Genomic DNA, 14,616 nt, shown 5'->3' with positions numbered 1-14,616 from the left:
TTGGGTCATAATACCATTGGGGCACTGTACCATTGGGCCACTGTACTATTGGGGCACTGCACCATTAGGGCACAATACCATTAGGGCACTGTACTATTGGGGCACTGTACCATTGGGTCATAATACCATTAGGGCACTGTACTATGGGGGCACTGTAACTTTGGGGCACTGTACCATTGGGGCACAATAATATTGGGGCATAATACCATTGGGCGACTGTACCATTGGGGCATTGTACCATTGGGGCATAATACTATTGGGGCACTGTAACATTGGGGCATAATACCATTGGGACACTGTACCATTGGAGCATAATACCATTGGGGCACAATAATATTGGGGCACTGTATCATTGGGGCATCATACCATTGGGGCACAATACTATTGGGGCACTGTACCATTGGGGCACAATACCATTGGGGAACAATATTATTGTGGCACGGTACCATTGGGGCATTGTACAATTGGGGCACTGTACTATTAGGGCACTGTACCATTGGGACACTGTACTATTGGGGCGCTGTACCATTGGGGCACTGTACCATTGGGGTACTGTACCATTGGGGCTCTGTACTATTGGGTCACTGCACCATTGGAACACTGTACCATTAGGGCACTGTACTATTGGGGCACTGTACCACTGGGGCTCTGTACCATTGGGCCATAATACCATTGGGGCATTGTACCATTGGGGCACAATACCATTGGGACATCATATCATTGGGGCACTGTAGCATTGGGGCACAATACCATTGGGACATCATACCATTGGGGCACTGCATCATTGGGGCATTGCACCATCTGGGCACTGTACCATTGGCACTGTACTATTGGGCACTGTACCATTGGGGCACTGTACCATTGGGGCACTGTACCATTAGGTCATAATACCATTGAGGCATCATACCATTGGGGCACTGTACTATTGGGGCACTGTACCATTGGGTCATAATACCATTGGGGCATTGTACCATTGGGGCACTGTACCATTGGGTCATAATACCATTGGGGCACAGTACCATTAGGGCACTGTACCATTGTGGCACTGTACTATTGGGGCACTGCACCATTGGAGCATATTACCATTGGGGCACTGTATCATTGGGGCACAATACTATTAGGGCGCTGTACCATTGGGACATAATACCATTGGGGCACTGTACCATTGGGACACTGTACTATTGGGGCGCTGTACCATTGGGGCACTGTACAATTGGGGCACTGTATCATTGGGGCTCTGTACTATTGGGGCACTGTACCATTGGGACACTGTACTATTGGGGCGCTGTACCATTGGGGCACTGTACCATTGGGGCATTGTACCATTGGGGCTCTGTACTATTGGGGCACTGTACCGTTGGGGCTCTGTACTATTTGGGCAGTGCACCATTGGAACACTGTGCCATTGGGGCACTGTACTATTGAAGCACTGTACCACTGGGGCTCTGTACCATTGGGTCATAATACCATTGGGGCACTGTACCATTGGGGCATTGTACCATTGGGGCACAATACCATTGGGACATCATATCATTGGAGCACTGTACCATTGGGGCACAATACCATTGGGACATCATACCATTGAGGCACTGCATCATTGGGGCATTATACCATCTGGGTACTGTACCATTGGGGCACTGTACTATTGGGGCGCTGTACCATTGGGGCACTGTACCATTGGGGCACTGGACCATTGAGGCACTGTACTATTGGGGCACTGTACCATTGGGTCGTAATACAATTGGCGCATCATACCATTGGGGCACTGTACCATTGGGCCACTGTACTATTGGGGCACTGTACTATCAGGGCATTGTATCATTGGGTCATAATACTATTGGCGCATCATACCATTGCGGCACTGTACTATTGGGGCACTATACCATTGTGGCATGGTACCATTGGGGCACTGTACCATTGGGGCACTGTACCATTGGATCATAATACCATTGTAGCACTGTACCATTGGGGCATTGTACCATTGGGGTACAATATTATTTGGGCAATATACCATTGGGGCATTGTACCATTGGGGCACAGTACCATTGGTGCATAATACCATTGGGGCATAATAATATTGGGGCACTGTATGATTCGGGCATCATACCATTGGGGCAATGTACCATTGGGACATAATAACATTGGGGCACTGTGCCATTGGACACAATAGCATTGGAGCATTATACCATTGGGGCACTGTACCATTACGGCACAATACCATTGGGATATAATACCATTGGCGTAATGTACTATTGGGGTACAATACCATTGGGGCACAGTACCATTGGGGCACAATACCATTGGGGTACTGTACCATTGGGGCACAATACCATTGGGCCACTGTACTATTGGGGCACTGTACTATCAGGGCATTGTACCATTGTGTCATAATACTGTTGGCGCATCATACCATTGCGGCACTGTACTTTTGGGGCACTGTACCATTGTGGCGCGGTACAATTGGGGCACTCTACCATTGGGGCACTGTACCATTGGATCATAATATCATTGGGGCACAGTACCATTGGGTCATAATACCATTGGGACACAGTACCATTGGGGCACTGTCCCATTGGGGCACTGTACTATTGGGGCACTGTACCATTGGGTCATAATACCATTGGGGCACTGTACTATGGGGGCACTGTAACTTTGGGGCACTGTACCATTGGGGCACAATAATATTGGGGCATAATACCATTGGGCGACTGTACCATTGGGGCATTGTACAATTGGGGCATAATACTATTGGGGCACTGTAACATTGGGGCATAATACCATTGGGACACTGTACCATTGGAGCATAATACCATTGGGGCACAATAATATTGGGGCACTGTATCATTGGGGCATCATACCATTGGGGCACAATACCATTGGGGCACTGTACCATTGGGGCATTGTACAATTGGGGCATAATACTATTGGGGCACTGTAACATTGGGGCATAATACCATTGGGACACTGTACCATTGGAGCATAATACCATTGGGGCACAATAATATTGGGGCACTGTATCATTGGGGCATCATACCATTGGGGCACAATACCATTGGGGCACTGTACCATTAGGGCAAAATACCATTGGGGCACAATACCATTGGGGCACTGTATCATTGGGGCATCATACCATTGGGGCATAATACCATTGGGGCACAATACCATTGGGGAACAATATTATTGGGGCACGGTACCATTGGGGCATTGTACAATTGGGGCACTGTACTATTAGGGCACTGTACCATTGGGCCACTGTACTATTGGGGCACTGAACCATTAGGGTACAATACCATTAGGGCACTGTACTATTGGGGCACTGTACCATTGGGTCATAATACCATTAGGGCACTGTACTATGGGAGCACTATAACTTTGGGGCACTGTACCATTGGGGCACAATAATATTGGGTCATAATACCATTGGGCCCAGTACCATTAGGGCACTGTACCATTGTGGCACTGTACTATTGGGGCACTGCACCATTGGAGCATAATACCATTGGGGCAATGTACCATTGGGACACTGTACTATTGGGGCGCTGTACCATTGGGGCACTGTACAATTGGGGCACTGTATCATTGGGGCTCTGTACTATTGGGGCACTGCACCATTGGGGCTCTGTACTATTGGGGCACTGCACCATTGGAACACTGTGCCATTGGGGCACTGTACTATTGGGGCAGTGTACCACTGGGGCTCTGTACCAATGGGTCATAATACCATTGGGGCACTGTACCATTGGGTCACTGTACCATTGGGGCTCTGTACTATTTGGGCAGTGCACCATTGGAACACTGTGCCATTGGGGCACTGTACTATTGAAGCACTGTACCACTGGGGCTCTGTACCATTGGGTCATAATACCATTGGGGCACTGTACCATTGGGGCATTGTACCATTGGGGCACAATACCATTGGGACATCATATCTTTGGGGCACTGTACCATTGGGGCACAATACCATTGGGACATGATACCATTGAGGCACTGCATCATTGGGGCATTGTACCATCTGGGTACTGTACCATTGGGGCACTGTACTATTGGGGCGCTGTACCATTGGGGCACTGTACCATTGGGGCACTGGACCATTGAGGCACTGTACTATTGGGGCACTGTACCATTGGGACACTGTACTATTGGGGCGCTGTACCTTTGGGGCACTGTACCATTGGGGCATTGTACCATTGGGGCTCTGTACTATTGGGGCACTGTACCGTTGGGGCTCTGTACTATTTGGGCAGTGCACCATTGGAACACTGTGCCATTGGGGCACTGTACTATTGAAGCACTGTACCACTGGGGCTCTGTACCATTGGGTCATAATACCATTGGGGCACTGTACCATTGGGGCATTGTACCATTGGGGCACAATACCATTGGGACATCATATCATTGGGGCACTGTACCATTGGGGCACCATACCATTGGGACATCATACCATTGAGGCACTGCATCATTGGGGCATTGTACCATCTGGGTACTGTACCATTGGGGCACTGTACTATTGGGGCGCTGTACCATTGGGGCACTGTACCATTGGGGCACTGGACCATTGAGGCACTGTACTATTGGGGCACTGTACCATTGGGTCGTAATACAATTGGCGCATCATACCATTGGGGCACTGTACCATTGGGCCACTGTACTATTGGGGCACTGTACTATCAGGGCATTGTATCATTGGGTCATAATACTATTGGCGCATCATACCATTGCGGCACTGTACTATTGGGGCACTATACCATTGTGGCACGGTACCATTGGGGCACTGTACCATTGGATCATAATACCATTGTAGCACTGTACCATTGGGGCATTGTACCATTGGGGTACAATATTATTTGGGCAATATACCATTGGGGCATTGTACCATTGGGGCACAGTACCTTTGGGGCATAATAACATTGGGGCATAATAATATTGGGGCACTGTATGATTGGGGCATCATACCATTGGGGCAATGTACCATTGGGACATAATAACATTGGGGCACTGTGCCATTGGACACAATAGCATTGGAGCATTATACCATTGGGGCACTGTACCATTACGGCACAATACCATTGGGACATAATACCATTGGCGTAATGTACTATTGGGGTACAATACCATTGGGGCACAGTACCATTGGGGCACAATACCATTGGGGTACTGTACCATTGGGGCACAATACCATTGGGCCACTGTACTATTGGGGCACTGTACTATCAGGGCATTGTACCATTGGGTCATACTACTGTTGGCGCATCATACCATTGCGGCACTGTACTTTTGGGGCACTGTCCATTGTGGCATGGTACAATTGGGGCACTGTACCATTGGGGCACTGTACCATTGGATCATAATATCATTGGGGCACAGTACCATTGGGTCATAATACCATTGGGACACAGTACCATTGGGGCACTGTCCCATTGGGGCACTGTACTATTGGGGCACTGTACCATTGGGTCATAATACCATTGGGGCACTGTACCATTGGGCCACTGTACTATTGGGGCACTGCACCATTAGGGCACAATACCATTAGGGCACTGTACTATTGGGGCACTGTACCATTGGGTCATAATACCATTAGGGCACTGTACTATGGGGGCACTGTAACTTTGGGGCACTGTACCATTGGGGCACAATAATATTGGGGCATAATACCATTGGGCGACTGTACCATTGGGGCATTGTACCATTGGGGCATAATACTATTGGGGCACTGTAACATTGGGGCATAATACCATTGGGACACTGTACCATTGGAGCATAATACCATTGGGGCACAATAATATTGGGGCACTGTATCATTGGGGCATCATACCATTGGGGCACAATACCATTGGGGCACTGTACAATTAGGGCAAAATACCATTGGGGCACAATACCATTGGGGCACTGTATCATTGGGGCATTGTACCATTGGGGCACTGTACTATTAGGGCACTGTACCATTGTGACACTGTACTATTGGGGCGCTGTACCATTGGGGCACTGTACCATTGGAACACTGTACCATTGGGGCACTGTACTATTGGGGCACTGTACCACTGGGGCTCTGTACCATTGGGCCATAATACCATTGGGGCACTGTACTATTGGGGCACAATACCATTGGGACATCATACCATTGGGGCACTGTACTATTGGGCCACTGTACCATTGGGCCATAATACCATTGCGGCATTGTACCATTGGGGCACTGTACCATTGGGTCATAATACCATTGGGGCACTGTACCATTAGGGCACTGTACCATTGTGGCACTGTACTATTGGGGCACTGCACCATTGGAGCATAATACCATTGGGGGACTGTATCATTGGGGCACAATACTATTAGGGCACTGTACCATTGGGACATAATACCATTGGGGCACTGTACCATTGGGACATAATACCATTGGGGCACTGTACCATTGGGACACTGTACTATTGGGGCGCTGTACCATTGGGGCACTGTACCATTGGGGCACTGTACCATTGGGGCTCTGTACTATTGGGGCTGCACCATTGGGGCTCTGTACTATTGGGGCACTGCACCATTGGAACACTGTGCCATTGGGGCACTGTACTATTGGGGCACTGTACCACTGGGGCTCTGTACCAATGGGTCATAATACCATTGGGGCACTGTACCATTAGGGCACTGTACCATTGTGGCACTGTACTATTGGGGCACTGCACCATTGGAGCATAATACCATTGGGGCACTGTATCATTGGGGCACAATACTATTAGGGCACTGTACCATTGGGACATAATACCATTGGGGCACTGTACAATTGGGACATAATACCATTGGGGCACTGTACCATTGGGACACTATAATATTGGGGCGCTGTACCATTGGGGCACTGTACCATTGGGGCACTGTACCATTGGGGCTCTGTACCATTGGGGCTGCACCATTGGGGCTCTGTACTATTGGGGCACTGCACCATTGTAGCACTGTACCATTGGGGCATTGTACCATTGGGGTACAATAATATTTGGGCAATATACCATTGGGGCATTGTACCATTGGGGCACAGTACCATTGGGGCATAATACCATTGGGGCATAATAATATTGGGGCACTGTATGATTGGGGCATCATACCATTGGGGCAATGTACCATTGGGACATAATAACATTGGGGCACTGTGCCATTGGACACAATAGCATTGGAGCATTATACCATTGGGGCACTGTACCATTACGGCACAATACCATTGGGACATAATACCATTGGCGTAATGTACTATTGGGGTACAATACCATTGGGGCACAGTACCATTGGGGCACAATACCATTGGGGTACTGTACCATTGGGGCACAATACCATTGGGCCACTGTACTATTGGGGCACTGTACTATCAGGGCATTGTACCATTGGGTCATAATACTGTTGGCGCATCATACCATTGCGGCACTGTACTTTTGGGGCACTGTACCATTGTGGCACGGTACAATTGGGGCACTGTACCATTGGGGCACTGTACCATTGGATCATAATATCATTGGGGCACAGTACCATTGGGTCATAATACCATTGAGACACAGTACCATTGGGGCACTGTCCCATTGGGGCACTGTCCCATTGGGGCACTGTGTCATTGGGTCATAATACCATTGGGGCACTGTACCATTGGGCCACTGTACTATTGGGGCACTGCACCATTAGGGCAAAATACCATTAGGGCACTGTACTATTGGGGCACTGTACCATTGGGTCATAATACCATAAGGGCACTGTACTATGGGGGCACTGTAACTTTGGGGCACTGTACCATTGGGGCACAATAATATTGGGGCATAATACCATTGGGCGACTGTACCATTGGGGCATTGTACCATTGGGGCATAATACTATTGGGGCACTGTAACATTGGGGCATAATACCATTGGGACACTGTACCATTGGAGCATAATACCATTGGGGCACAATAATATTGGGGCACTGTATCATTGGGGCATCATACCATTGGGACACAATACCATTGGGGCACTGTACCATTAGGGCAAAATACCATTGGGGCACAATACCATTGGGGCACTGTATCATTGGGGCATCATACCATTGGGGCATAATACCATTGGGGCACTGTACCATTGGGGCACAATACCATTGGGGAACAATATTATTGGGGCACGGTACCATTGGGGCATTGTACAATTGGGGCACTGTACTATTAGGGCACTGTACCATTGGGCCACTGTACTATTTGGGCACTGCACCATTAGGGCACAATACCATTAGGGCACTGTACTATTGGGGCACTGTACCATTGGGTCATAATACCATTAGGGCACTGTACTATGGGGGCACTGTAACTTTGGGGCACTGTACCATTGGGGCACAATAATATTGGGGCATAATACCATTGGGCGACTGTACCATTGGGGCACTGTACCATTGGGGCAAAATACTATTGGTGCACTGTAACATTGGGGCATAATACCATTGGTACACTGTACCATTGGAGCATAATACCATTGGGGCACAATAACATTGGGGAACAATATTATTGGGGCACTGGATCATTGGGGCATCATACCATTGGGGCATAATACCATTGGGGCACTGTACCATTGGGGCACAATACCATTGGGGAACAATATTATTGGGGCACGGTACCATTGGGACATTGTACGATTGGGGCACTGTACTATTAGGGCACTGTACCATTGGGACACTGTACCATTGGAACACTGTACCATTGGGGCACTGTACTATTGGGGCACTGTACCACTGGGGCTCTGTAGCATTGGGCCATAATACCATTGGGGCACTGTACCATTGTGGCACAATACCATTGGGACATCATATCATTGGGGCACTGTACCATTAGGTCATAATACCATTGAGGCATCATACCATTGGGGCACTGTACTATTGGGGCACTGTACCATTGGGCCTTAATACCATTGCGGCATTGCACCATTGGGGCACTGTACCATTGGGTCATAATGTCATTGGGGCACTGTACCATTAGGGCACTGTACCATTGTGGCACTGTACTATTGGGGCACTGCACCATTGGAGCATAATACCATTGGGGGACTGTATCATTGGGGCACAATACTATTAGGGCACTGTACCATTGGGACATAATACCATTGGGGCACTGTACCATTGGGACATAATACCATTGGGGCACTGTACCATTGGGACACTGTACTATTGGGGCGCTGTACCATTGGGGCACTGTACCATTGGGGCACTGTACCATTGGGGCTCTGTACTATTGGGGCTGCACCATTGGGGCTCTGTACTATTGGGGCACTGCACCATTGGAACACTGTGCCATTGGGGCACTGTACTATTGGGGCACTGTTCCACTGGGGCTCTGCACCAATGGGTCATAATACCATTGGGGCACTGTACCATTAGGGCACTGTACCATTGTGGCACTGTACTATTGGGGCACTGCACCATTGGAGCATAATACCATTGGGGCACTGTATCATTGGGGCACAATACTATTAGGGCACTGTACCATTGGGACATAATACCATTGGGGCACTGTACCATTGGGACATAATACCATTGGGGCACTGTACCATTGGGGCACTGTACCATTGGGGCTCTGTACTATTGGGGCTGCACCATTGGGGCTCTGTACTATTGGGGCACTGCACCATTGGAACACTGTGCCATTGGGGCACTGTACTATTGGGGCACTGTACCACTGGGGCTCTGTACCAATGGGTCATAATACCATTGGGGCACTGTACCATTGGGGCATTGTACCATTGGGGCTCTGTACTATTGGGGCACTGTACCATTGGGGCTCTGTACTATTTGGGCACTGCACCATTGGAACACTGTGCCATTGGGGCACTGTACTATTGGGGCACTGTACCACTGGGGCTCTGTACCATTGGGGCACAGTACCATTGGGTCATAATACCATTGGGGCACTGTACTATTGGGGCACTGTACCATTGGGTCATAATACCATTGGGGCACTGTACCATTGGGCCACTGTACTATTGGGGCACTGCACCATTAGGGCACAATACCATAAGGGCACTGTACTATTGGGGCACTGTACCATTGGGTCATAATACCATTAGGGCACTGTACTATGGGGGCACTGTAACTTTGGGGCACTGTACCATTGGGGCACAATAATATTGGGGCATAATACCATTGGGCGACTGTACCATTGGGGCACTGTACCATTGGGGCATAATACTATTGGGGCACTGTAACATTGGGGCATAATACCATTGGGACACTGTACCATTGGAGCACAATACCATTGGGACATCATACCATTGGGGCATTGCATCATTGGGGCATTGTACCATCTGGGTACTGTACCATTGGGGCACTGTACTATTGGGCACTGTACCATTGGGGCACTGTACCATTGGGGCACTGTACCATTAGGTCATAATAACATTGAGGCATCATACCATTGGGGCACTGTACTATTGGGGCACCGTACCATTGTGTCATAATACCATTGGGGCATTGTACCATTGGGGCACTGTACCATTGGGTCATAATACCATTGGGGCACTGTACCATTAGGGCACTGTACCATTGTGGCACTGTACTATTGGGGCACTGCACCATTGGAGCATAATACCATTGGGGCACTGTATCATTGGGGCACAATACTATTAGGGCACTGTACCATTGGGACATAATATCATTGGGGCACTGTACTATTGGGACATAATACCATTGGGGCACTGTACTATTGGGGCATAATATCATTGGGGCACTGTACCATTAGGACATAATACCATTGGGGCACTGTACTATTGGGACATAATACCATTGGGGCCCTGTACCATTGGGACATAATACCATTGGGGCACTTTACCATTGAGGCACAATACCATTGGGGCATAATACCATTGGGGCACTGTACCATTGGGGCACAATACCATTGGAGCATAATACCATTGGGGCATAATACCATTGGGGCACTGCACCATTGGGGCACAATACCATTGGGGCATAATACCATTGGAGCGTAATACCATTGGGGCACTGTACCATTGGGGCATAATACCATTGGGGCACAATACCATTGGGGCATAATACCATTGGAGTATAATACCATTGGAGTACTGCACCATTGGGGCACAATACCATTGGGGCATAATACCATTGGAGCATAATACCATTGGGGCACTGTACCATTGGGGCATAATACCATTGGGGCACTGTACCATTGGGGCATAATACCATTGGGGCACAATACCATTGGGGTACTGTACCATTGGGGCACTGTATCATTGGGGCACAATTCTATTGGGGCACTGTAACATTGGGGCACTGTATCATTGGGGCACAATACCATTGTGGCAATGTACCATTGAGATACTGTACCATTGGGGCATTGTACCATTGGGATACTGACCATTGGGGCACTGTACCATTGGGACATAATACCATTGGGGCACTTTACCATTGAGGCACAATACCATTGGGGCATAATACCATTGGGGCATAATACCATTGGAGCATAATACCATTGGGGCACTGTACCATTGGGGCATAATACCATTGGGGCACTGCACCATTGGGGCACAATACCATTGGGGCATAATACCATTGGAGCATAATACCATTGGGGCACTGTACCATTGGGGCATAATACCATTGGGGCACAATACCATTGGGGCATAATACCATTGGAGCATAATACCATTGGGGCACTGTACCATTGGGGCATAATACCATTGGGGCACAATACCATTGGGGTACTGTGCCATTGGGGCACTGTATCATTGGGGCACAATTCTATTGGGGCACTGTACCCATTGGGACATAATACCATTGGGGCACTTTACCATTGAGGCACAATACCATTGGGGCATAATACCATTGGGGCACTGTACCATTGGGGCACAATACCATTGGAGCATAATACCATTGGGGCATAATACCATTGGGGCACTGCACCATTGGGGCACAATACCATTGGGGCATAATACCATTGGAGCATAATACCATTGGGCTACTGCACCATTGGGGCTCAATACCATTGGGGCATAATACCATTGGAGCATAATACCATTGGGGCACTGTACCATTGGGGCATAATACCATTGGGGCACAATACCATTGGGGTACTGTACCATTGGGGCACTGTATCATTGGGGCACAATTCTATTGGGGCACTGTAACATTGGGGCACTGTATCATTGGGGCACAATACCATTGAAGCAATGTACCATTGGGATACTGTACCATTGGGGCATTGTACCATTGGGGCATTGTACCATTGGGATACTGTACCATTGGGGCATTGTACCATTGGGGCATTGTACCATTGGGATACTGTACCTTTGGGGAATTGTACCACTGGGGCACTGTACCATTGGGGCATTGCACCATTGGGATACTGTACCATTGGGGCACTATACCATTGAGGGACAATTATACTGAGGCATAATACCAGTTTGACACAATACCTAATCTTAAAATTAGAGCCAGGCCATTCAGGTGTGAAATCAGGAAGCACTTTATCACACATCGAGTAGGAGAAATCCGAAATTCTCTCCCTCAAAAGGCTGAGGATACGTTGGGACAATTGGAGCTTTCAAGATTGAGGATGGTCGATTTTTGATGGGTAAGGGTATTAAGGGATACGGAGCAAAGGCAGGTAAATGGAGTTGATGTACAGATCAACAATGGTCTAATTGAATGGCTAAAGGGGCTGATGGCCTCCTCTTCTCTGTATGTTTCTAATCAAAATTATATTACAAAACACAACAGATTGACATCCTTTTATAAGTGTAAAACAATTTGTTAAATTAAGTGATGTTGTTCTTACCTACAGCTGCAAACTGACTGTCGAGTCCCAGGGTGACCAGCATAAAGAAAAATAAAATGGACCATACCGGTGCCCATGGCAACTGTGCAAGTGCCTCTGGGTAGGCAATGAAAACCAAACCGAAACCTAAACAGTGGATACAATTGAAATGGTGCAATTAATGGTGCTTAAAAGGAAAATACTGCAAACTGCTGCTATTTATTTAAATATGATATATAAATCTCGCAAATCTTGGATAGTGTTGTTAATCATTGTAACGTTCAGAGACCTGGAGCTAGTTTTCCTGTCCCCCGCATCCCCCCACCTGTTCCCTGGGGCTTGACTGAAGCATGGCACCCAAAGCTTGCTGGGATTTCCTGTTCCGAGCAATTAACGTGACTTGGGGGTACCTCGGCGTGCAGACCTACCCCTCCTTTGTCCAGGGACCAACGTTAACACGAGGGGGAGGGTCAGATAAACCTCCAGGCTTCTTGGACTGCTGCCGTGGCCCTGCCCACATTATAACAATGTCAATGCTTTTATTTATTCAGATCGGAAGGGTGGCCACAGTGCAGTGAGTCCGCCTGATTGTTTTATCAGGTGTGATCACTCGTATTCCTCAATGGGCAGGTAGTTAAGTGCCGCAGCAAATCACAAAATACACAAACACCTTATATACTCACAGCACAAGGCAGTTGGCTCAGGAATGTGACACCGAATTTCTTACACTTATAATAAATGGTCAGACTGAGTACTGTGTGTAATGAGCAAGTGTGACCTTAGCTCCTTTATTAAGGTTCCAGAATGCAGGTACTTCGTGGGTGGCCTGCTTATACACTGTGCTCTTAAGAGATGCTGGGATCCCTTGGGACTCCAACAGGTCGGCCCTCTGGTGGTCAGGTGTGATGCAGGTTACAAGGGGTTAAATACATAACATCACTCCCCTGTGAAGTCAACAGTACACTTATTACAAGGTGAGATGATCTGGGGCTTTGCGCTCCCTTGTCGATCGTCTCGGTACAAATGCGAGTGTGGGTGGGTTGGTCAGTTCTTCACTGGGCTGTTGGGCAGCTGGCCTTGCTGGGCTGCTGGTGATGATGAGTTCGGTTTCGTGGTCAATTGTGATGTCAGTTGCCACTTGTGTGTGTGTTGGAAGGTCAAAGTTGGTGGTGTCCTCTTCAGGTTGTTCATAGCTGTTGGTGAACCGCAATTTGATTTGGTCCAAATGTTTTCTGTGCGTTTGTCCATTGGTCAGTTTGACCTGAAATACCCTACTCCCCTCTTTGGCTGTGACCGTGCCAGTGAGCCATTTGGGACCAAGTCCATAATTGAGCACAAACACAGGAACATTGATCTCAAAATCGCATGACAACTTTGCGCGGTCATGGTACAGTAGTGGAAAAAATGTTGGAATCAATCGTTAAGGATGAAATAGCAGCGCATTTGGAAAGCAATGACAGGATCGGTCCAAGTCAGCATGAATTTATGAAAGGGAAATCATGCTTGAGGAATCTTCTGGAATTTTTTGAGGATGTAACTAGCAGAGTGGACAAGGGAAAACTAGTGGATGTGGTTTATTTGGACATTCAAAAGGCTTTTTACAAGGTCCCACACAAGAGATTGGTGTGCAAAATCAAAGTGCATGGTATAGGGGTTAATGTACTGACGTGGATAGAGAACTGGTTGGCAGATAGGAAGCGGAGAGTCGGGATAAATGGGTCCTTTTCAGAATGGCAAGCAGTGACAGGGCTCAGTGCTGGGACCCCAGCTCTTTACAATATACATTCACGATTTGGATGAGGGAATTGAGCGTAATATCTCCAGGTTTGCAGATGACACTAAACTGGGTGGCGGTGTGAGCT

At 48.1% G+C, this 14,616-nt stretch overlaps 1 protein-coding gene across 1 annotated transcript in view; it reads right to left on the bottom strand.

Annotated features, from left to right (window-relative positions):
* Positions 1-14,616, bottom strand: part of LOC139266163 (sodium- and chloride-dependent neutral and basic amino acid transporter B(0+)-like) — a 287,898-nt gene that overhangs the window by 184,939 nt on the left and 88,343 nt on the right. The window contains exon 10 of the mRNA XM_070884004.1: positions 12,776-12,901. Coding sequence (XP_070740105.1) covers positions 12,776-12,901 — 126 coding nt within the window. The remainder of the gene's footprint in view (positions 1-12,775; positions 12,902-14,616) is intronic.

Source organism: Pristiophorus japonicus, chromosome 6, assembly GCF_044704955.1.
Source record: "Pristiophorus japonicus isolate sPriJap1 chromosome 6, sPriJap1.hap1, whole genome shotgun sequence".
NCBI classification, from domain to species: Eukaryota; Metazoa; Chordata; class Chondrichthyes; family Pristiophoridae; genus Pristiophorus; species Pristiophorus japonicus.
The sequence above is the reverse complement of the archived record's forward strand: the minus strand, read 5'-3'. Positions and strand labels throughout refer to the sequence as shown.